The sequence below is a fragment of the Muntiacus reevesi genome, chromosome 1 (assembly GCF_963930625.1).
Source record: "Muntiacus reevesi chromosome 1, mMunRee1.1, whole genome shotgun sequence".
NCBI classification, from domain to species: domain Eukaryota; kingdom Metazoa; phylum Chordata; class Mammalia; order Artiodactyla; family Cervidae; genus Muntiacus; species Muntiacus reevesi.
Window position 1 is genome coordinate 137959707 of NC_089249.1, and position 26212 is coordinate 137985918.

The following is a 26212-nucleotide window of genomic DNA, read 5'->3' on the forward strand; positions in this document are numbered from 1 at the left end:
AACAACATGTTAACTTGATACATTTATAGATTGGGAGAGGTGTTAGCTGACACACCTATCAAAAGTTCCCATCACAAAACTGTGTTTTACTAACCAGCATTCCTCCAAGATAGTCACAATTAGTGAACTTTTATTATATGTTCTTATGTTGTTATATAACTGCTAAAATTCATCACTGACTATCTGAATTACAGTATATGGCAATATGCTGGCAAACTGCTTCCTTTTTTGCTTTTCAACTGCCATCATGTGGTAAGGTTTTGAATCCTAATACAGCCTAGGACAGATGGTAAGAGATTACCTCATGGTTGAGATTTTATAGCTAAAAAATAAGGCAATTTTTATAGTGGACTTCCTACATACTAAAAAAATTTTTCTTCATATGATTTATTTATGCAAAATTGCTGTATGATTTCCCCTGCTATTGTTCTAAGAGGGGAGATATTCATAAATGGGCAAAGAAAATAGAAAATTCATTTACGTACTGTACTTAATGATCTAATGCAGATTCCAAACTGGCTATGGAGATTGACAAATCTTGGTTGTGATAAATTATTATACAGACGTATTCCCACTAAGGCACTAACAGAAAAAAAATGATGAAAATTGATGAATTCATTTTGAAATGCTACCTTAAACGCCAGAACAAAGAGAAGAAAAGGGATTTTAAAAGTACACTTAAAACATATGCATTGTCTTGAGGGAAAAATAAGACATCAGTACATAACTATAAAGCCTTGACTGCTTGCCCATTTGTTAAATTCGTTTTGATATGAATTACACATCATTTTTTCCTTAGAAGTATAGAGTTGCTAATTTTCTCCATATGTGTACAATTCATCTTTAACCTTTAACAAATGTCCTCTAGGCGGTCCACTTACCATCCAAGAACAACGCCACTCACAATTTTACATGCATACAAAGGGCTGAAAGCCCCATAAAAATAAATGATCCATGGTACAAGTTACATTAACCCACAGAATAATAAGCTAGTGCAGCCCTATAAATTTTAGTGCCATCCATTCAAAACCACACTGGGTCACTTTAGTATTAAATTCATAGGAACAAAACAGTAAATACACATGTTTTATTTGTTAAACTGCCAGCTATATATTTTGTGTAAAAGTTTGTTAGCAGGAAAAGCTATTGAAAGGTGTATCAGGCAGTGTATATTTAAAAGCAGTGTCTCTTTCCAGTACATGAATTTATGTGTTACAGACACACTTACCATTAAGCATCATGTATATTTAATACCACAACCTCTACCTCAGTGTGCTAAAAAGCCTTTGTTCATTTGTTGTTTCCATTATTGAAGAGCTAATATTCAGTTCTCCCACAATTTTGTAAAGTGCAGGCCGCCCACAGGAGCGTCTAGTTTTAGCTTGCAGTCCTGTGGGACGACAATAATTGTTATGAAATCGTTAATTCTACCTCAGCAGTTTCAACTGTCAGGTACCTATAACAAAAATTGCAGTTAATGAATGCTGCTCAATTTATTAAGTGCAAGATGAAAACCAGTATTCTTTTATATGCAGCGCTGAGAATAGTAACATTGATCATTTGTGTATACCATATTGAACGTCTACCGTCATTTATTGGTCAGGGTATATAACCGTATTTTTTTTTTAAAAGCTCTTCATTAAAAAACAATGGAGGGAATTCTAACTCTCTAATGAAAGCATAATTAAAATAATTAGTACCCAAAGTAATATGTAATAAGAATCTATGTCTATGAGAAAACAATCCAGGAGAACCAAGATTTCATTTCTCCTTTGGATAAACAAGATTCTTTCTAGTGCCATATTCTCTCCCCTAATTCTTACAAGAGTATGAAAAAGTCTGCAAACTTCCCATTGTTTGAAATATTAGTGTTGTGTCTTTCTCTAATGTTTGGGCAGTGAAACTTGTGTACATAGATACGTTATATCTTGATTTAAAGAGTATGAACTAGAATTTGTTTTCAATCATTCAAAGTAAACTGTGTAGACATTTGCAAGAGCAAAGAGAGAAGAATTTCTGAAAATGAAAGATGCAAAGGCATCATTTTTAGGATCCCAAAGGCATCTGCTTCCAATCAGTATGCTCTGGCTCGTCAGTTGTCCAATGTGGACGATCACAATTAGCTTATATCGTGGGATCATCAAGTCCTTTACCTGGGCTTTAATAACCTAGAAATTAAAAGGAAAACAAAAGGTCCTCACTTAGTCACATTGAAGTTTAAAAGTCTTAATTTTTCTCATAAATATAGTGGATTTAATTGAAGAAAATGGCACGATACCTTGTAGAGGCTTTCAGTAATTGCTATAGAAAGGTAGCTATAATTTCCTTCAAGCACAAGACAGGACATAGAGGGACAAAATGATAGTCCCAGTGAGAAACCTACCTTTTCTAAGGCACACAGCAAAATAATAATCCAGAGAACAGAGCTTTCAATGCATTTATTGTGTTCTTGGAAAATCTATGTTGAAATGGCTTCCCTTCAAAGAATGTTGGCATTACAATTATACCATCTTGTTCATGTCTAATTAAGGGACTACACGTCTGAAGTCTCCTGTAATATGACTAATTGTGAATGCTTATTAGATACATTATAATGAAAAAGAAAGAGAAAATTTTATGGAGTGCCAGCACTTTAGTTGATAAAAATAGAAATGTTTTTAAAGGCCCCAATTTTTTTATTTGATGGCATGCAAAGAAGGTGCTTTGGAGAAGGGACAGGCTACCCACTCCAGTGTTCTTGGGCTTCCCTTGTGGTTCAGCTGGTAAAGAACCACCTGCAATGTGGGAGACCTGGGTTCAATCCCTGGATTGGGAAAATCCCTTGGAGAAGGGAAAGGCTACCCACTCCAGTATTCTGGCCTAGAGAATTCCATGGACGAGTCCATGGGGTCGCAGAGTCGGACATGACTGAGAGACTTTCACTTTACTTCAAAGAAGGTGCTTTGGGAAAGAGAAAGTGATCATTAAAATATTGTATCTTTTATAATAACATTTTTAAAATAAATGGGGCAGTTTTATACATTTTTAAAACAGAATACATGCAAGTGATGCACATAATAATTGTTTTAGACAAAGGCTTTTTACACACACAGACACACATGGACTATGACCTAATAAATATTTTCATAAGATAAAAATAAACAGTTTTACTGCTACTGCAAATTAATTGCTTTCATTAAAATGGGCGGGTTGTGCTTTCAGCAAATATTCTAGTCATAGTTAACACTTTAGGAAATCACACATATACCTCAGAAATTGTTTTAGTCATCTGTCTACAGAGTTCCGGTTCATACTGTTCTTCTTGTAGGTAGGTTGTTAACACATCTTTCAGAATATGATTGACAATGACCACAGGAAAATGTTTGGTAGGACCTGAAAATACAGACAAAATTTCTTTCAAAGAAGTAATTTCAAATCATATCTGCCCATGCCATAGCTTAATCAAAAGAGTATCAAAACATGGAGACATTTAATCTTCTGGGTTGCCTCTATTGAAGGAAAGAAAGTGGTCCCAATAAGATTTCCAGTCAAATTCTCTGGTAGAGGACGAGAAGATGGGATTCATCTGTTTACCAGATACCTCAAGAGTGTGTTCAGTACCATGGAGTCTGACATTGAATGTATCCTCCTTCCCAGTTCCCACTGTCTGCATGCTCAATTGCTCAGTTGTGTCTGACTCCTTGGGAGTCTATGGACTGTAGCCCTTCATTAAAGGGCTCCTCTGTCTAAGGGATTTCCCAGGCAAGAATACTGGAGTGGGTTGCCATTTCCTACTCCAGGGTATCTTCCTGATCCAGGGATCTAACCCCTATCTCTTGTGTCTCCTGTATTGGCAAGCAGATTCTTTACCACTGTGCCACCTGGGAAGCCTCCACCAGTTCCCAAGGCTAATAACTTATTCCAGTGTCTTAACATCTTTCTAACTGATCCCCAGCTCTTAAGTTCCCTAACACTACAACTGGAGTTGTAACACCCAGATGTTACCACTGTGTTTTCCTTGGCAAAGTCTAGAGTTCAGCTCCTATCCAACCTACAGCTTCTTCTTCAACCACCACAGGTCTTCACATGACTGCTGCTCCAGCTTCATGGAGTTTATCTGTTCTTTCAAGAGTGCTTGTGTCCATTTGCTCCTCTTTCAAAATGCAACACTCTTCCCCATCCTGTTCATTCGAGAAATACCCACTCATGTTTCAAGGCCAGCTCAAACATCTTCTCCAGTTAGCCTTCCTCCTCTCCTCAGGTAAAAATTACCTCTCTCTTCTCTATATTCCCAATGCTCTGGGTCTCCACTGCTATGGTGGCTCCTAATTCAGCTGATAATTGCCAAGGCTTACCTTACCTTTCTTCTCTGAACTGGTAAACAAGATTATGTTTTTATCTTCCTCAAGGTCTAACACAATGCTAAAGTCAGAAAAAAATGTTCAAGGTCTGATTTCTGAATTTAAATAGAATTAAACATTTTCTAGATAATAGCCATAGTACAAATAATAGCTACTCTTATTGAGCATTTTCTACACACCAGCCACTGTGATAGTGTGTGTGTGAGTTGCACAGTCACGTGCGACTCTTTGTGACCCCATGAAGCCCTCTTTCCATGGGATTGCCCAGGCAAGAATACTGGAGTAGGTTGCCATTTCCTTCTCCAGAGGATCTTCCCAACCCCAGGGGTTGAACCCAGATCTCCTGCATTGGAGATTCTTTACTGTGTGAGACACCAGGAAAGCCCCTCAGTGACAAGTACTTTATTACTTTATATGTATAATCTTCTAATAAATCTCTGGGGGTAAATCTTATTGTTACCTCCATTTCACAGAGGGGAGAACAGATGTTTAAATATATCGACTAACTTACCTAGAATCACACAGTGTCAGGGTTGGGATGTACCTTCCTGGTTTATCTGACTTGAGAGCTTAACTTCTTAACTACATTTAGTCCACTTTCAGAGCGACAGCTTTAGCTGCATCTTACCCTGCACCCCAGGAATCTTACTTGCGCCCCCCCTACCCCCCGAGGAATATTAACCTTATCACTAACCTCTGTCATTGAATAACATGTTCATGTGCCCAGGGCCCGGTATACAGAGGCTTGATCATTATTTGCTGAGTTGATATGGATGAAGAATTCTACCCAATGCTATTTTCAATAGTCATCAGTATCTTTTAAGTGTCTATTTTCAATGACTGTATCAGTCAGGGTCTAAGGAAATATATCGCACATTAAAGTTAGAACAATTCCTAGAGGATTTAATAAACAGACTCCTTAGGGAGGTCTGACCAGGATGCAGGGAATCTTGAAGGAATGTGCCAGCCCCCTCAGCTGGTAAAAAAGAAGGTGTTACTTTCATCCCAACCTGAGGAGGGAATTCTTACAAGAGATCCCAGAAGAGCCATGTGGAAAGGGTTCCCTCCACAGCAACCTCCGTCCTTCTGCTGATGGAGGCAAAGAGCACAAGGTGAGGCCTTAGGCGGGGTTCACACTCCTCTCTTCTGACTTCCCACCGATGCTTCCCAGTGGCTAAATTAACCAGAAGGTGACACCCCGCACCTAGAATTCAGCTAGGTCAACCTCCTGGGGCTCAATTTATAGTATTTTTATTGTGATACTTATATAGGAATTGTTCAATTAAATTTAAATCAGCCTGGGAAATGAATCCATGAATCCGGACAAGTAAAATAAAGACATCGGAGACAATGAGTATGATAATTAACCCAAATATTTAGTCAGCAGGAATCTCTCCCCTCTACAGGAGAGAGACAAGCAGTTATAAACCCGTGAAGGGTTGGTCCTGATTACTCTTGCTTTGTGGGATCAGAGATGGAGCACCAGCCCCCCTAGGCCAAACACCTATTGTCCTGTGGATCTTTTAGAAGGTTTCCATTTGCTTATGATAGTGAAATGAGGCTAAATGTGAGGGTGGTTTCTCTGTTTCTGTTTGAAAAATTTTTAAAATGTTCTTACCAGGTTGGACTAAATTAAACAGATTATATCTTTTGGATTGGTACCTCTCCTTTTCATTCCCTCCTGCCAAGCACTCATATCACATGTACTGAAGCTTGACCTGCATCACCCATGGGGAGCACTGGTCCTTTCAGAAAATAGTAAATTCCTTCAGTGCATGTACTTGTCCAGCTGGTACACCTCCCTAACCTTTGGGAACAGTGTCTCCCAAATGGAAGGGACTGGTCCTCTTCCCACCCTAACCATGTGGTTCTTTAGGATCATCATCTCTTTTGAGTCCAAGTCCAGGTCATGGTTGATTGGCGCTGGGTGGACTTGCCCCAAGCTAGGCCAACTAGAATCCTTTCTCGGAACTTTTATATTAAACTAGAACTAGGTAAAAAAAAAGTTGTAAGTCTCTTTTTGGAGTCAAAAGTTAAGACACGTGACTCTCAGGAAGTGTTTCTCACAGTGAGAAGGAAGCCAAGCCACAGTGAGAGAGGGAGACACACACAGTTCAGGGCTAGAAAGATGGAGTCCTGGCTGCACCTGCTCCCGGTTTCCAACAGCTCCTGCTGTCCAGCTGCACCAATGCCCTTTCTGCACTTACCTTAGATTTTTAAAAAATCTCATTAACCAGATTCAATTCCGAAAAAAGTTTAAATAGTAAACTTTTCTTCTCTCACTTCTTTGTGACCGTGGCCCTATACAGCAGAATCATCCATTGTCTTATTTAACCTTGGATGCTGAGATGCAAAGAGAGTCAGTAATTAGCATTTGACTTCCAAAATGGGCTTCTCTGGTGGCTCAGATGGTCAAGAATCTGCCTGCAATGTGGAAGACCTGTGTTCAATCCCTGGGTTGGGAAGCTCCCCTGGAGAGGGGCATGGCAACTCATTCCAGTATTCTTGCCTGGAGAATTCCATGGACAGAGGAGCCTGGAGGGCTACGGTCCATTGGGTCCCAAAGAGTTGGACATGACTGAGTGACTTTCACTCACTCACTGACTTCCAAAACAAGCTCCCAAAACTTTCAGAGTCAACTAATGCAAAGGCCTAAACCTTTTTTTAATTTCTAGAGCAATTTTTTTTCTAATTTAGGAGGAAAAAATGCTTTTAGAAATCAAATTGCAAAGATCTGAAGAAGGATCAGGATGGAGAAAAGAAAGGAAAACTTATCTGTAAAAACAGATTTAAGAGAGAATAGATAAAAATTTGATTAGTTAACATATCTGTGTCTTAGCTTCCCAAACTGGGATAGTGATGAGAATCACCACCTACTCAGAACAGTGAGTCTGCCACACAAAAAACTACTCATTGGATCTTTTTTTATAGTGTTGCTGTTGTTATTGTTGCTTCTTCATTGCAAGCAGACAGAAGGCAGCAGGATGGACGATGGTGTAAGGCGGGAGATGGTTTAGGTCTCCACAGGTGGGAAGGACCCTATAAGGTGGAGCAAAGTCAGCACTGAAATACTGGCAGGCTCTCTGTCCAACAAATCATCTGGTGATAGGGCCTGGTGACATGGGAGTTGAGCTCAAATGTCTTTCTGTCACCATCTCTCGGTTCCATTTTTCACTATATTGGCTGCATTCTCAGGTGCCCTGTCTTGATGTGTCAGCAAGGATGGCCATCTGTAGCCCTGTGTGATGTGGGGATTATAGTCAGTGAATCGGTACCTCTATAGTCACTGCTCCAGAAAAAGTCCTGTGGAGGACTCATTCCATACTCAAGAGGAAGTTATATTGGATGTCATGGAAGGCTTTTCTTCTTAGTGATCGAAAGTGATGTTCTATAGTCAGAAGCGATAACATACTGAATGGGAAGCAGTTTAAATACAATACTTTATTTAATTCTCATAGTATCCCTAACCAAGTGTGACCTATGATCCCTACTTACGGAGGAAGAAACTGAGGTTCAAGGATGCTGAATACCTTGCTCAAACATTATTTATTTAAGAATGGGCAAAACGAGTATTCAGATTCACGTACATTGGCCCTTGCAGTCAGTATTTTCTGCTGTACTCATGTTTCAGAATCAATTAGTGGGAAGAGATAAGGGGCTTTTAATTGTAAGAAATATATTCTCATTCTTCCCTTTCCTTTTTTCTTTAATTATACTCATGTTTAATCTCATTTTTGGTGGCTATAGTCACTCAAATAAAGGGAGAACAACCATACTAAACATTTGAGATATGTTTAAATGATGCACATATTATTGGGTAGAATGTGAAAACTTAAACACAGTAATACTGGTGACTGAAATTTCTCTTATTCTTCTAGTCAGAATTTACTCTGCAGATATGAGAAAATCCTCGCCAAAGGCCCACAGAGTACCTTTCAGATGCAAAATAAACCCAGAAACAAGTAGAAGTGGAAATACATATTTGATTATTAACAAAATAGCTACCTGGAACCTTATAAAATGGATTGTCAAGTACAAAAGACTAATCATAGAAGAATAATTTGCGCGACTTTTTGAAAGGAAGTATGGAAACTATTTTTTTCTATACTAAGGTATTTAAAAAATTATTTTTTCTAACTTGGTTCAACACTCAGGACTTTTAGAACTGATGAGACAATTTAGTTTATTTGAGGAAATAAGTTATGCAAGCACATATTTTTGAAGAAATGCGGGGCTTCATATTTCAAATGCTGTATCTTGTTGAAATCAGATTCAAACCCTTCTAGCACGCAGAGTCAAAGGCACTGAATGGTGAAGATCTTTTAGTTACAAGAAAACTTGACCCATACTGACATCCAATATAACTTGCCTAAATAAAAAGTCTAAGAGTATACAGGGTATTTAGGACTTGGTCTCAGGCTTTGTGTGGGGGCAAGATGCCAGAAGCTGCCACAGAGCTTACAACCTTTCAGGTTCCAGAGGCTGATCCACTTCTTCAATAGCCCAAACAACATTCTCTGAATTGACTCTCAAATGCTTTGATGACCTTGACCAAATCCCCAGGTCAGTCACTGTTACATCTCCGAAGCCAGTGTCAGCTTCAGCAGGATGCTGTGGACCAAAAGTGATAATAATGGCAGTGGTGAGTGCTTCCCCAAAGGAAACTGGGTAAGGTTTCAAATGGAGTATAAGGGTATATTGAATGGCAGGATATTATCCGTCTACCATAGGCACTGTGAAAATACCAGTGGACAGGCTAATTATGGAGCTTTACAATCCATGTCATCTTGGGGATTACCATAGAAAACTGCCTAGAAGGTCTAATGGGATGTGTTGATGGTCTGTAATTTTCTTGAGGTTAACTGGCCACAGATTAAGTCACTCTGGCCCATTGCGTCTTACTTGGGTTATTGGTAAGTCTCTGTGGAATTTCTACACAGCAATAATTATATGTAGATCCAGATAATAGTGGATAGGTATACATTTGGAGCAAACAAGTAGTTCTGTGAGAAAACATGAGGGGGAATGATAGCCACTGTGGATTCCACCTGGCGTTCAGGGACAGGTGCAAGGATTTTTGTTTTCAAAGACCCAAAACCTCTTTGGGAAAAGATAAGCATCTCTGTCAACAGGGGACCAGGAATCATTTGCTTTTGCCTTTAAGGCTTTTTTCTCCATCCATTAACAATCTTGGTTGGTTTTGTTCAATAAAATCTTAATGTCTATCTGTTTCATTTAACTCAAGTAGATACAAAAAACTCCACAAGATAACCTTGAGATACCCCAATGAACTGCTTAATTCAGTACCACACACTACACCTCAGTTGCAGCCAGTGAATTGCTTGGTATTTAGAAAATACTGATTAAAAAAAAGTAAACAATAGGTACTGGCCCCATTTTGCAGAGGAAGAAATTAAAGCAATATCAAATTACCCAATTAATTAAGATCCTTTATATTGCGGTAGTATTGAAGATGATGCCAGGTTGTCAGATATTATTTTGAGTAAATATCACTCATGAAATTAGAAGTTTTAAATAGGAAGGAGTGATAAAATAACACACCCAGTTGGTAAGTGTTTTCCATGTGAACTGTGAGGCGAGAGGCATCTTCAGGCTGGCAAGGTTCATCCATATAAGACACTGTACTCATAGAGCTAAAAGCAAAGAGAAAGCAAATTTTAACAGTTATGGTAACAATGTTGCTTTTAGCAAAAAAGTTACAGAAGTTTTTCTCTAAAAAGAAATTTCAAGCAAGTCCCATGTAGATATATCCCAGTAAAATATTTAAAGTCTAAAATATTTTAGAGATGGAAATATTACTGGAGTAGAGAAGTTATTTGGAGCAAGTCTCAATATAGTGGTAGAAACCCAGTTCAGTGCGTGGGGCCTTTGATTATCATGAAAGTATTCATGGATTGTTCCATTCGTAGGGTAACAGAGTTTGTACAGTGGGCCCTCCACATCTGTGGATTCTAGAGTCATGGATTTTGTTTGGTTAAATCCATGGACATGGAACCTGTGGATACGGAGGACCAGCTGTATTTCACCACTTTATATAAGGGACTTGGACTTCCCTGGTGACTCAGTGGTAAAGAACATGCCTACTAATGCAGGAGATACTGGTTTGATCCCTGGGTCAGGAAGATCTTCTGGAGCAGGAAATGGCAACCCACTCCAGTATACTTGCCTGGAAAATCCCATGGACAGAGTGGCCTGGTGGGTTACAGTCCATGGGGTCGCAAAAGAGTTGAATATGACTTAGTGACTAAATAACAACAAAAACAAGAAACTTGAGCATCCATAGATTTTGATATCCATGGGGGCTTCTGGAACCAATGTTCAGTAGATACCGAGGGATGCCTGTACGTGTTTGAAAGCTATTGGCAGTGTATATGCTTCACGTTACTCTCTCCGTATACACTTAGTTGTTGTTCAGTCACCCAGTCATGTCTGACTTTTTGCGACCCCATGGACTGCAGCATGCCAGACCTCTCTGTCCCTCACCATCTCCCAAAGTTTGCCCAAGTTCATGTTCATTGCCTTGGTGATGCCATCCAGCCATCTCATCCTCTGACACCCTCTTCTCCTGCCCTCAATATTCTTCATATATACTACTGTATGTAAAGTAGATAGACAGTGGAAATTTGCCATATAACTCAGGGAACTCAAATTGGGGCTCTGTAACAACCTAGAGGGGTGGGAAAGGGTGGGAGGTGGGAGGGAGGCTAACGGAGGGGACATATGTACACCTATGGCTAATTTATGCTGATATACGGCAGAAATCAAACCAATACTGTAAAGCAAATTATCCTTCAATTAAAAATAAATTTTTTAAAAGGAGACTGTCTCAACAAAAAAACAAAGAACTATTGGCAATTACCTCCACGACAGATGCAAAGGCTTTCCTCAAAGTGGACAAAACTCACAAAGTGACTGGGGATTATATGAGGAAGCTTAAAATGTTGGGAAACAAGTTCTCTGCATACATGGGTGATTATAAAGAGTTTATTATTAAACGTACCTCACAAAATCCCTTTAGCGGAAGAACGAAAACGGAGAAACCCCTCTATATGATGACAGAAACCGCAATTCACCCAAACTATCATAATCAATAAGCATCAATCACCCTATTCAACATTAAGAAAGGGTTTTGTCTTGGTTACCAAGGCAATATAAGCTTATCCAGGTGCTGAACAGGAGACCCAAGTGAAGAGGAACTCGTGAAGTCCCTACAGCACTGCTTAATCAGAGGAAATTCAGCTGTCACTAATGGCAGTCTCAGATCTCGACCCAATTCTCTCCACCTGTGAAAATGGAGGTTAAACAGATGTCATTTCAAAGGAGATGATATAATAGTGTGTGTGTGTGTGTGTGTGTGTGTGTGTGTGTGTGTGTGCGCGTGTGTGTGCTTTCAGAGTGACTACTTTTCTAAGAGGCTACACTTTTGCTTTAATTATGAGAATAAGGTATTTGTTCTTAATCTTTGGGGATATTTTTTCTCTCTGCAAGGAGTTTTAAATACTTAATTCTGAGCTGTTGGGAATTAATTCTTGCAAATTGCTATTTTAAGAAAATCACGGACATTATATTTTAAAAATCCTTTAATACAATACAATTTACACAATAAATTAAGGTTTACCCATCCAGCCCAAGAAAGTGATGTAAGACATTATTATGGCCACTTTTCCATGAGGGATTTCTGGATTAGGGTTAGTCTTCATTCTTGTAACACCTGCTTTCCTCAATTTTCTGCTGCCCTTTGAAGTAGCAACCAACCTGTTTAGCCACACTGGCTGCAGGTGTTGCGGGCAGCACCAAAGATGATAGCTTCTGCTTAGAAAACCCAATGCTGCATAAGCCCCTTGATTCTAAGATAAGCCAGGCTGCCCCAATATTGTATATGCTACTTTTTATTTTCCAAAACATTTTCCATCAATTATCTCATTTTAACTTTAAAATATTTAGTTTAAGTAAGTAAGAAAGTCATTTTTCTGCACATTTCAGTGATAAAGAGAACTAGACAAAGGGCTTAATGTCATACATGTATATAGGAAAGGCAGACTTGGATTTCACATATCCTACTTACCTCTCGGTGACAAAGTTTCACATATGATCGTATCTGATAGAATGGAAATGGGGCAATGACTTCCTGAAATAATGAATTGCTGCCATTAAAATTTACCTTGCACAAACATATAAAGACCCTATTTTTTCTCTATAAAACACCATATTAAAAACTCACAGAAGAAGTTATGGGTAAAAATTCTGAGAGAATTAATTCAACTAATTCAAATAGCAGGGGCCTGTCTCTAACTGGTGTACAGATAGGATGGCAAGACCTCAGGAGCTATCTTGGCTCTTGGGATGACCTTACAGATAATGGATCAAAAGCTAGAAAACTAGGTTCCTGAACTATTCCTTCCAGACTTTTTTTTTTTAATGCAAGATAAAATATATTTCTATTTTGTTAAAGTCAATGTTTTTTGTTTTTTATTAGAATATTATAAAAACACTAGATATAACTGATACAGAGTTTGGAAGTAGGATGTCATAATTAACAGAGCACAAAACTTGGAGTTAATATTGTGAAAGAGATGGGGCTTTCAGGAATGAGATTTCAAATATTTTGCTGAAAACCTGGCTTCCCTTATCATGCAGAAGGAAGATATTTGTTAGACTATTGATTTCTGTACACTGGAAAGCTGACCATGAATCGGCCAAGATAATAACTTCAAGGAAAGTTATAGGAAAATTTTACTTAAAAAAAATCCTATTCATGCTATCTTTTGAAACTGACACCTGAGAGGTCTCACATTAGAAGGAGATCGGTTGGGAAAAGGAAAAGAGAAAAGAGAACAATATGCTGAACAGAAAAAATACGATACCTATAGCTTGAAAAAGACAAAAAGAAGACATAAAATATGAAAGATACTTGCAGTTATCAATGTCAGTTCAGAACATTGACTCAGAAAAACTTGTACCTATTTCCTGCTGATAAACAGCTTTATTCAAGCCCTTTGAAAATTTTTAAGATAAAAATGTGAGATGCTTCAAAGAGCAAATTTGTCATTATAATTACCAGTACTATATACACAGCACAACAAATTTACTGTGTATATTTCATAGTGTTACAAGTGGATGAATTTCAGTTGTCTATGACCAGGCCTTCCCTAGTTTATAATAATAATATTTTTAGATACATGCTGTCACTGGGAATGGAATGCTGTAGTTGATTTTTTTTAATTTGAAAAATACTTTTGCTGTCTATGTGTTTCATGAGTTTGTGGCATTTATGGAGGGAAAGGATTTGAACTGGCAAAATGTATCCAAGAGAGTTGTAAAGTTTTAGGAAGGAAGGTAGGTTTTAGGAAAATCAGGAAAACTGCAAGTCTGGAGTAAGCTGCTGGTAAAAACACTGAACAAATCAACTAATGTTATTCTAGAGAAAAGAGTAACAATTTGTAATCAATGTAAATTTCAGGTAATACTTTGAATCACATATACTATTGCTCAAAAGAGACTTGGAATTAGCCTGGATGTGGAAACAGCAGCATGAAATTGGTACACAGTAACAAAAGTAATCCTCCTATATTGTATACGTATGTGTGTGCTCAGTGGCTGAGTCATGTCTGACTCTTTATGATCCTATGGATTGTAGGCTCCTCTGTCCATGGGATTTTCCTGACAAGAATACTGGAGCCAGTTGCCATTTCCTCCTCCAGAGGATCTGCCCTACCCAGGGTTGAACTCGCTTCACTTAAGTTTCCTGCACTGTAGGCAGATTTTTTACCACTGAGCCACCAGTAAGTCCATATTGTATATAACCCTCCTTATTGTAACTGATTGACACTGGAAACGTCCCATGCCAACCCAAGAGCCTGTGTTCTGATTATGCAGAAAAGAGCCCCACACGAAATAGCTAAGGAGTTAGAATGTTTATATTTTTCATGAAATTCAGTTTTCTTGAAGACATCTTACAAAGTTGCATGCTGACCATTCCTTGAATTAAACAGAATACAAGGAATGTCTTATTTTTATGATGGTTGGAGATAGAAAAATAATGTCAATTAAACCTCACTAGCTATAATACCATCTAATTATTATTAAGAATTCATTTCCAGCTGTTTCCACTGACATTATTAAATGTTTTGAAGCTGTAGTAAGATATAATATTTGAGTAGATAGCTCAGCCTTGTAGCTATTAGTTTAATAGTTTAAGGTCAGACTATCATCTCTTTCTTCAATTTGTAACTGTGAAATGCTTCAAAGTACCATATTTTGAATGGTATCATAGCCTGAGCCTCTTCTTTTTAAAAATCTGTTAAAGTCATGTGCTGCCTCCCAGTGGAGATATTTCAGAGTGCATAGAGAAAAAGAAGGCTTCAGGGTATAAACGTGTACATTTTTTTTTCTTCATTCTTTCAACAGATATTTACTGCCTGCAACGTGGCAGGCAAAGTGAGAAGTACTGGTAAAATTAAAAAAAAAAGAGAGTCCCTGTGCTGGAGAAACAAGATGTAGAAAACAAAATATGCATTGAAACTCACTTGGGAACTTTCTAACCTCAAACGTCTATTGATATTTTTATGAATGTTATGCTTAAGATCAAAAGCATAACAACTCTTTCCCCATCAGTGGAAGGTACAAGTTATCTGTTAAGGTGATTTAGCTGTGTGACTATTTAGTTTGTAGCAAGGTTGCCAGTACTTTGGCCACCTGATGCAAAGAGCCAACCCACTGGAGAAGACCCTGATGCTGGGAAAGATCGAAGGCAGGAGAAGGGACGACAGAGGACGAGATGGTCGGATGGCATCACTGACTCAACAGACATGAGTTTGAGCAAACTCAGGAAGATAAAGAAGGAGAGGAAAGTCTGACATGCTATAGTCCATGGGGTCACAGAGTTGGACATGACAACGTTAGACTGAACAAAAACAAAGGTTGCCAGACTTTTATATAGTTTTGAGATATTTTATTCACATTATTGGTCCTATTTTTATAAGAGAAAGGTTATAATGGAAACAAAAGTCAAGAAATATTTTCAAAAATGAAAGAGGAGGTAAAGTGCCATTGTATGTGTTCCTGAGGGATACATATTTTAAGAGGAGGGATGATTTTGAAGGACAAAGAATGAACCATGCAACCTGTGAAAATTCTAGCTCTGGAGTGATTGAAGATGATCCAGGAAAGGTGACTGACAAAGTAGAACAATTTTGAGTGGGTGAATAGAAAGTCAGAGTTAGTGTCTGAAGCCCACTGATAAATCCCTTCATCCAAGAGAAGGTGAGGTTAAGGTCAAGAGCAGCTGATGAAACTTGTGATGCAGCTCCTGGATGAAAGCACAGTTCAAAGTCGCATTACCCTTGGCAATCATCAGAGAGGTGAGGCTGAGAGCATGGGTGCCATGGTTACCTCTGCAACGCCATGGAGGTCATCAAGGCATGTCATCTGACCCAACAAATGTTCAACACAAATGACAATGTTCTTCTTTTTCTTTGTTAAATAGGTGAACAATGGAATGTTTCAGCAAGAAAGTAACATATACCTTGTTTTTAAAATTTGAACAATTTTTTTTTCTCTAAATGTATCTTATGTCTGCAAGAAGAAAGGTCTTTGCCACTCAGGACTCAACACATACAGGGACCTGTGAACCTAACCTGTTTGTGTTTAGGAATTGGTGGTGGTGGTGGTGGTTTAGTCGCTAAGTCGCTTCCTACTCTTGCAACCCTATGGACTGTAGCCTGCTAGGCTCCTCTGTCCCTGGGATTCTCTAGGCAAGAATACTGGAGTGGATTGCCATTTCCTTCTCCAGGGGATCTTCCCGACCCAGGGATTCAACCCAGGTCTCCTGCATTGCAGGCAGATTCTTTACCAACTGAGTTATGAGGGAATAATACAATAATTATTCATTCTACCATCAAAAAAAATTTATTAAGCGATGGCTATGTGCCAGGTACCATTCTAGGTCCTTGGGATGCAAAAACAAAAACATAAACAAAACAAATAACAATCAAACTAAGATCTCTACCCTTATGGAACCTAGTGAGAAGAGATGGAAAGACTATAATAGAATACTAAGCAAGTTGTTTAGTTGCTAAGTCATATCCTACTCTTTTGTAACCCCATGGACTATAGCCTCCCAAGCTCCTCTGTCTGTGGGGTTTCCCAGGCAAGAATAGTGGAGGGGGTTGCATTTCCTTCTCCAGGGGATCTTCCTGACCCAGGGGTCAAACCCATGTCTCCTGCATTGGCAGGCAGATTCTTTACCACTGAGCCACCAGGGAAGCCCATATACTATGTTAGAAGATGATAAATGCTACACGGAAAAGGAGATCTTTGTTAAGGGAGGTTGGAAGCGGATGGGAGACAGGTGGTTGTGCTTTATTTTAAACAGAATGATCAAGATAGATCTCCCTGAGCCAAGAGTTGGAGGAGGTGAGGAGATGAGCCAGGTGGATGTTGGAGGGAAGGGTGTGTCAGGGGGAGGAAGAGCACATGTATTTCTGAAGAAGTACATACAGGCCAGAATCGCTGGCAAGGAGGGAGCAAGCAGGAGGGTGGAAGGATGGGGTTACCAGTGAGTCAGGTGGCTGATCCATGTCGCGTTTTGTGGGCCATCTTAAAACCTTGGGTTTCACTCTGATAAAGTGGGAGCCTTTAGAGAGTTTTGAGCAGAGTAATAGCAAAATCTACTTTATATTTTACAAAAACTCCAAACGCTCTGTCGAGAACAGGCTGTAGGCTGGCATGTGTAAACACAGGGATTCCAGTTAGAAAGCTTTTATGGTAATCTAGGCTAGAGGCGGCAGGGCCTGCTAGGAATGAAACTGTCTCTTCGAAATTCATAGGTTGAAGCTGTAACACCCCCATGTGAGTGTACTGGAGACAGGGACTTTAAGGAGGTGATGAAGGTTAAATGAAGCCTTAAAGATGAAGCCCTACACTGATAGAACCTGGGGCTTATATAAGAGGAAGATAGGGCAGGGTTCTCTCCTCCATGCAGACACAGGGAAAAGATGGCCATCTGCGAGTCAGGAAGCTGGCCCTCACCAGAACCAAACCCAGCTGGCATGTTGATTTCAGACTTCCAGCCTCCAAGACTGTGGCTTACACAACAGAAGTCTGCTGTCTCACAGTTCTGGGGGCTAGAAGCTTGAGAATAAGGTGTTGGCTGGATTGGTTCCTTCTGAGAGCGAGCCGTGAGAGAAGGATCTGTTCTAGGCCTCTCTGCTTAGATGGTGGATGGCTGTCTCCTCCCTGTAACTCTTTGTATCATTTCCTTCCAACTCTGTGTCTGAGTTGCCTTTTCTTATAAGGACACCAGACACATTGGATTAGAACCCACCCTAATGAACACATTTAAACTTAATTACCTCTTTAAAGACCCTGTTTCCAACTAAGATCACATTCCGAGGTTTGGGGACTGGGACTTCAACATATGAATTTGGCCGGAGTAGTGGGGTATACAATTTAGCCCACAACAAATACAAATACTTTCACAAGATCTCCAAGTTCTAGGGCCAGAGAATTACAGAATATTTGCTCTGTTATCTGGGAATTGTGATACTCTGGCCAGTCACTCTACCACTCAAAAACCTTAATTTCCTCAATATATAAGGAAAATAGCGAATTTATATCCCTATTTTTTTTCTAAATAATGTTAGATTTCTTCTCTGAACGCCTGTATAAGCTTTTATTCCCACTAGCTGTGCCAACATTTGATATTAGTCTACCTTCTTATATTTTGCCATTCAGATGGGTGCAATATGGTATCTTGTTTCAATTTGCATTTTTCTCATTCCAAGTGAATTTAAGCATCTCTTTACATTCTGCTTTGCCATTTTGACTTTGCTTCTGTAAATTGCTATTTATCTCTTTTGATGATTTAAAACTTGTTTTCCTGTTGTTTTAAAATTGTTAATATGCATAAGTTTACAAATATATATCTTTTACTGACCTATAAACCGTGTCTATTGTATTATTTGTTGAAGAGAAATGCTAAATTTTAATATAATTGTATTTATCTTTTTTTTTTTTTTTTGCTTTATGGTTTTAGCTTTTCACTTTGGGAACTTATTTAAGAAATCTTTCCCTCCCAAAGAACACAAAGATATTCTATACTTTTTTCTATTAGCTTCATAGCTTTCCACATTTCAGACTTCCATCTAGAGTCTACAATTCAGCTGGTATAAGAATTCAGCTTCATTTTTTCCCCTTCATATAGTAGGCTAGCTTTCTCCCAAAACAATCTATTAAAAACCCATCATTTCTCCTTGTTCACATACTATGTTCTATATATTCATAGGTCTACTTCTAAAGTTTCTATGTGTTCCATTGGCCTATTTATCTATTCTTACAACTGTTAGTTTATTCCTACATTTATTATTTTTACTTACTACAGCTTTGTGGTATATCTTAATATCTGATAGAGTAAATTCCTCTTCTATGTTCATTCTTCAAAGTTAACTTAGTTACTCAGAATTCTTTCCTTATTTATAAAATTTAGAAATAGTTTATCAAGTTTCTCAAAAAGTACAAATGGGTTTTGATTGAGATATATTGCACTTGTAAATTAATTTGAGAACTACTGATATGTTTAGGTGTTAAGCAGTTTCACCTATGAATTATTTCTGCAGTAACTCATGTCTTCCTTATGGGAATGTCTTTACCTGGAATCACATTCCCAGGACAGTTTTCACAAAGATATCAATGCAGGGTTTTGCACAAAGATGTTCCACATGGGACTGTATACCTTGGCAGGGAGTGAAAGCCAATCTGGGTGTTCATCCCTAGGGAAATGTGTAAGAACATATGTGATGGAAATATTAAGGGCTACTATGCAGCATTAAGAAGCAAAGAGCTAGATATCCATAGCGACATGGGTAAATATGAAAAACAAGAATGTTGAATGAGGTATGAGATTGAGAAAACAAAATGAGATTTATAGCACAATACCATTCCTGTCTTTGTTAAGTACTTGTTCTGTAATGTTTTATGAGAGTCAGTCCCAGGTGGTGCTAGTGGAAGAGAACCCGCCTGCCAATGCAGGAGACAAAAAAGATGCAGGCTTCGTTGCTGAGTCGGGAAGATCCCCTGGAGAAGCAAATGGCAACCCACTCCAGTGTTCTTGCCTGGAAAATCCCATGGACATAGGAGCCTAGAGAGGTTCAGTACATAGGGTCATAAAGAGGGGGACAAAACTGAAGTGAATTAGTACCCAGCACTGGTGAAGTCACAAAGGGAGTCAGAGAAGGGGTTCATGAAAATATAGTTTATTATATTCACAGGTCCTAGACAGGAGAGACATGACCTGCCACACAAGACCATGTGGAAAAACACTACAGGATCAGTGAGGAGAAGACAGGATTGGGGTTCCCCAGGGAAAGGCAAAGTTGTGCAGGTGAAACAGTGCAGGATGGCTAGTCTGAACAATTTCAGCAAGCTCTAAGCTATAGGAGAGGCCCCTCCTTGCCTGGTACTTGGCATTGGGATTATTGCAGGGATGTGCGTGCTCAGTTCTGTCAACTCTTTGTGACCCCATGAACTGTAGCCCGTGAGGCTCCTCTGTCCATGGAATTCTCCAGACAAGAATATTGGAGTGGGTTGCCATTCCCTTCTTCAGGAGATCTTCCTGACCCAGGGATCAAACCTGTGTCTTCTGAATTGTGGACAGATTCTTTACCCACTGAGCCATTGGGAAACCCCCTACTGATTAGGAAAACTGCCTCCTGGGATGTGTGGGGGACCTGGGAGAAAGGGTCAGGCTCTAGACTGGTTAATCTGCATATCAAAGGCACACTCTCTGTTGATAACTTGACTATTTTTAAATATCGACTAGACTGGTAAGGGGTAGGGGAGTTGGGGTATGGATGTCTCATCTCTCCCTAGCCAGAAAAGTTTTCTAAGATGTCAAATGTCATAATACACAGAAAAATTTTAAAATATACAGTATAATATTTAAACATGTGTAGTCTTGTGGTATGGGGCTTCCCAGGTGGAGCTAGTGATAAAGAGTCTGCTTGCTAATGCAGGAGACATGAGAGATGAGGCTTTGATCCCTGGGTCAGGAAGATCCCCTGGAGGAGGGCAAGGCAACACACTGGAGAATCCCAAGGACTGAGGAGCCTGGTGGGTTACAGTCCACAGGGTCACACAGGGTCAGACACAACTGAAGTGACTTAACACTTAGCACTAGTCTTGTAGGATATTGAGTATTTTGCACATCAGAATGGGTGCCCCTTGGGAGATGAGAGTGAGACTGAAGATGAGGAAGAAGAGGGAAAATCAGGCAAACAAGAAACAAGGCATCCCACTCATATTGGCGATGACAATGTGCTATGCAATGCCATATATTTTCAACTCAGCTCTGCTCCTGAGATAAATAAGATAATAAATGAGATAAAGGGGGATAACAAAAATATCTTCTTTACTTAACCAACAGGATTTTTATCAGATTCATATGGATATTGTATGTGATGTATCTATTGAGCACAACATAATATTAGCTATTGTTGATGTTTAGTCGCTAAGTCATGTCCAACTCTTTTGTGACCCCATGGACTGTGGCCCACCAGGCTCCTTTGTCCATGGAATTCCCAGGCAAGAATACTGAACTGGGTTGCCATTCGCTTCTCCAGGGGATCTTCTGGACCCAGGGATTGAAGCCAGGTCTCCTGCATTGGCAGGTGGATTCTTTATTGTCTTGGCCATCAAACTGGAGCCACCATGAAAGCCCAATATTAGCTATCATTGTAGTTTAATTTAAGAACATGGCCAATGCAGTTTCTCAACCTTCTCTCTCTTTGGTGGGAAGCTGGGTCTCATCCATATCTTGTTGGGAGCTTTAGTTTGATTAAGAGAGCAACTGAACTTATCAGAATGAAGAAACAGGCCAGGCAACATAATTTTTAATTGCACATAGTGACTCAAGCAGTATAGGTTGGAGTCACAGAATAAATTCATCATATCTAAAATGGTTTGTTCATTGCCTTTCCCATCAGATTATTTCTGTGTGATTCACTAACTACTCATTGCTCAAAAAACATGTATTTGAAATAAAGAAATGAATGAAATCGTTTCCATTTTTTTGCAGAAAAAATGACTACCAGATGACTTTCAGTTTAAGTGAAAAATGAGCTTCTCCAGAGAAGAATAACCCTACAATTAGTCACCCTTATACACCTAACATTTGGCACAGAGTTGAAGCTTAATAAACCTTAAATAAATGAATAAGGGGAAGAATATAGTGTGACAACTAGTGTGTCAGATACCACCAGTGGGTTCAAGCCGAGGGATGCGGGATCTATCAAAACTCTGGTTCATGACATCACGAAATTTTGGTTTGAGGCAAGAGGCATACTCTTTAGCCTTCAACCTTAGGCCTGACCTACCAGTTGAACTATTGGCCTCATAGATAAACATCAAGTCACATGCTCCTGGGAAAGTAACTTAACCTCAGGCCTCTAAGTCCATTTTACAGACACCAGAGCAGTACATCTGTTCAAGTACTTTTTGAAGGCTGCCAAAGCTTGCTTCCAAAAAGAAAGATGTCATTGTAAATACTCTTACCCATGGATGGGAAACAGAAGGTTCTGGTGAATGAGTAGAAGAGTTTCCTGAAAGCAAGTTATACATAGAGAACAAATTTTGAGAGAATGAGAATTTTTGACTATAAACAAAAGCCCATTTTACAACTTGTTAATTCTGTAGTGTTGGAACCTCAAACTCTGTAACCATTTGTTTCTTCATTTGTAAGAGGAAGATGATAATAGCATCTCTTTCACAGAAAGAGCACCATGTGTACTTAGTACTTATATGCATACTTAGTACTTAGTGGTAGTTACACACATACTTAGTACTTAGCAGCAGCATACTTCAGCACATGCTTTATACTATTGAAATTAACCTATTCAAAAAACTGTTTTGCTATAACTTTCAAAGGAAAGGCATCTGCTTTTCCAAAACCACTTCAAAACAATACTGCATTTGATAGTCACTAAGCATTCAGAGTTTTTCTATTAGTTGAAGATCTATTTCATAAAGTAGAATCACCCATACGTCTGGTCCCCCCTGCAAGGATGAAGACCAAGGAAAGTAAGAGGGAGTTAAGGTTGGGAGGCAGCCTCCTGAATGGCCTCTGCATTGCAGGAGTGTTTGGAAGCTATTCATTTGCTATTTAAGAAATAAAAAGCTCCATTAGAGGATCCAATCTGAATAATTTGTTTGAGAGTCCCAATTTCTAACCTTGAAATATATCCAAATAAAGATCACTGAAATGTTTTTGTTAGTAAAAATTTTTTCCTACTGTGTTGCTAAAACTCTTTTTGTGTTCTTGTTACCTTTTAATTTATATTTATACTTTATCAATAAAATAAGAAAAGTGAAAAAAAAAAAAAGAAAAGTGAAAAGTGAAAGTATTAGTTGTTTAGTCGTGTCCAACTCTTTGCGACCCCGTGGACTGTAGCCTGCCAGGCCCCTCTGTTCATGGGATTCTCCAGACAAAAATACTGGAGTGGGTAGCCATTCCTTTCTCCAGGGGATCTTCCCAACCCAGGGCTTGAACTTGCATCTCCTGTATTGCTGGCAGATTCTTTACCATGATCTTTAATTCTCCAAATTGGGCCATGTTCTGATTCTACATGACTTTCTAATTTGCTCTGAAGGGGAAGAAGTAAATGAAAATTATGCAAGTAGGGATGGTAGTTTAGTTTTTGGATGAGAACAGTGTATTTTAAATCAGAGCACCAGGGTATATGTCAGATTATTATTATAACATTTTATTCTAAAAAATTGAATTTAATCTAACAAGTATTTTAAAATAATTTTTAAAACTCTTATACAAATGTTAGAAATAGCAACCAAATTGACTTAGGATCAGAAGATCCTATAGAGGTTAATTATTCTCCCATCGTTACTTCTAATGTATACTGAGGTTGCTATTCCTTTATATTTCCTATCTGTAAGAGAGAGAGATTATACAATACTTGTAATTCACAAAATTCAGGGTTGAAAAGTGGAATTTTGAGTAAGTGCATTAGTACATTCTGAGAGCAGAACAATTTGGTTTCAGAATTTGAATGTGTCTCCTTCCAGTTCTTCTGGCTTTGTTCTACCAGATACACCAGCTCCTGCTTTGCAATCATGGAAGTGAATATGCTACATCTTTCAATCCCGTGGAAACTCTTAAGAAGGAAAGTCTGTTATATAAATTATTTGACCTTTGCATTGGATAATTTGGTTTTCTTCCCAATATCAGTAAAAAAAAGATTCAATGAAAGTATTAAAAATTAATTCATCTTTTTTAGGAGAGCAAATGCAATATGTAAGCAAGAGACAAAAATGTATTTACTATCCTTTGACCCACTAATTATACTTTTGGGAAGAAAACAAGCAGAGACTTCTTAGATAGTAACAAATTCAAAAAGTGGAAACAAACAAAAGGTTCAATAATTGGAAAATGGTTAGCTAACCCAGAATTATAGGTTGACAAAAATATTATGCAACCGTTTAAAAGGATATGGGCAAAGACTATGATAATACATTACAAAATTTGTTTAAAATAATGCTAAATGCATTGTATGTATATATAGAGAGATTACAAAAATGCAAAAATGATGTATTTATATATATAATATTGAGGAGTAGAATTCAGGAGACAATGGAAGAAGTAGCTTGTCAAACTGCATATGACATTCTTTTCAGTAGATGACTTTTTGGGATAGTCTCTGAAATTATAAAAATGCTGCTGTGTCAACTTATCACTTAAATTTTCTTGCTCTTTTTCTTCTTTTTCTTGATGCATAACACAGTGGTTCAATATTGCTATACATTTCAAAATGATCACCATGATATATCTAGTTACTATGCTGTCTTTTAAAAAATATGGCCATGTACTTGCACGTTTTTCTCCCTTTTTATGTTCCAAAGGAAATGTTTTTTTTTTCCCTCCTGATAAATATCATGAACCTTTTTATTCAAAAATTGAGTTTGTTAACGCATACTCAGTTACTCACTCTTTGGCACGCCTATGAGGTTCCTTCCGGCGGAACTCATGACTACTTAGAGAAGACACACTGCCCCTCTTCTTCAGCAAATGAGCGGTTCTGTCTTTAGCAATGTCTGACGTCATCATAATCTATGGAGGAAAACTTTTGTAAGATATTGAACAAAAGATCTGAAAATACTTTAGTATAACACGAGACTTATTCTAAATAAAGTACACAGATGCTTTTTTAAAACCATTTTTGAATAGGGAAGTGGGATTTCTGTAAGAGTGATACATAGTATATATTGTTGTTCTGGTCAGTATAACTGGAAAAATGATAACTGATAACTTTTACTTATGCAATAGCATATTTAATTCACATAAGCAGATATTACACTGCAGCAAAAATACTTAACTGCAAAAGACATTAAAGTTACTGAGAAAAGAGAGCCATATGTACAAGAAAGATACTATCACACACCAGAAAACAATACTTTTATTGCCCCCTTTCAAATTTAATCTCAATGAAACTTGATAATTAACATTTGTTGTTCAAAAATTAAGATGAACTGCTTCTCCAAAGTGTATTCCCCACAGCCAAGCAACAGTGATTTACTTCCTAAAGAGCAAACAGAAAATTTCACAAAGTAATTTATTGGAAAACCTACCTCTTTTCACTAATGCGTGTGAAAAAGCTGGTAGTAGGAATGGACTTCCCAGAACTTGGACTAGAATTCTATTGCCCTATTGTCTACACACACATACTCATAGACTGTGCTAAGCAATAATTGGGACAGAAACAATCCCTACCTTCAAAAAGGTGGCAGTTGAAGTGGGTAGAGCTGACAAGAACACAACCGAGAACCCCAGTGTAATCAGCGTGAGGGTAGACAGAGGCAAAGGATACTGAAGGGTACACAAACACAGCGGAGGTCCTGTGCGTTAGGGAGAGAGGCAGTGTGGGATGTGTGTGATTGTGGACCTGTGAGACTGTGTACACGGGTGTGAGCATCTCCGTGTGAGCGTGTGTCTCTGTGGGCGTGTGCTTGTTTGTGTATGAACACGAGTGTATCCCGTGATGTGAGCCAGTGCGAGCATCTCTTTGGGTGTGCAGCTGTGGGTATGATTTTCTGTGTACCTGAGCGTGTGTTGCTGTGTCTGTGTGTGCACCTTTGCGTGTGACATGTCTGTGCACTGCATGTGTGTGCGTTTGTGTGTAGGAGTCTGTCTGTGTGCATGAGAGTGTCTGAGCGTGTGTACGTGTGGACAAGACATACTGAGCCTATTTAAGAGGGTCGTTCAGGTTTCTTCTTAAAGTGACATACACTTACCTGAGTCTGTTCACCTTTTTCCAAAGCTGCCGGGCAGGCCAGAATCCAGACCTAGAGGCCCTGAGAGGCAGAGGCTGCTGGTGTCTCCAAGCAGACCTCAGGTAGACTGCTCAGAACTCAAGTTGCTCCACAACCCGACCCGGCTGGCCAGCTCTGCACTGGGCATCACTCTAAAGCCCAGACATGCAGGCGGGCAGGGAACCAAAGGCCAGGCGCGCTTTCCAGTTCTGAAAATTGGGGTCACTTTTTTCTCATTTCTTGGAGGGAGGAGGAATAAGGCCTGGGGGAAAGAGGTGGTGGACAAGGCAGGCAGACCATTTCTCAACACTGGGCTCTCCCTCCTTAGCTCCCCGGACCCTCGAACTTGGGCCTCGGTCTCTGCTCCTGCCCAGGCGCTCTGCAGAGAGGCCGCGCTTACCTTAGGCAGGTCTGGAGCTGGAGCTGCAGGCGCGGCTCAGCCCGGGGCCTCGGAGACCGCAGGCTCCTCCACTGCAGGGCGCCTGGCAAGGCTCCCGCCTCCCCGGCTTCCTTTCTGCCCGCGCACTCCCGCACTCCCA

General features: G+C 39.2%; 1 protein-coding gene across 1 annotated transcript; it reads right to left on the reverse strand.

Annotated features, from left to right (window-relative positions):
* DYNLT5 (dynein light chain Tctex-type family member 5) lies at positions 1 to 26210 on the reverse strand. The gene is made up of 5 exons (XM_065911431.1): positions 26074 to 26210; positions 24353 to 24474; positions 9903 to 9994; positions 3248 to 3372; positions 1 to 2168 (listed from the first exon to the last, which is right to left on the reverse strand). Exons 2-5 carry the CDS (start codon positions 24469 to 24471, stop codon positions 1965 to 1967), a joined length of 540 nt encoding a protein of 179 aa, XP_065767503.1. The 5' UTR covers positions 24472 to 24474; positions 26074 to 26210; the 3' UTR covers positions 1 to 1964.
* Between the last annotated feature and the right edge of the window lie 2 nt (positions 26211 to 26212).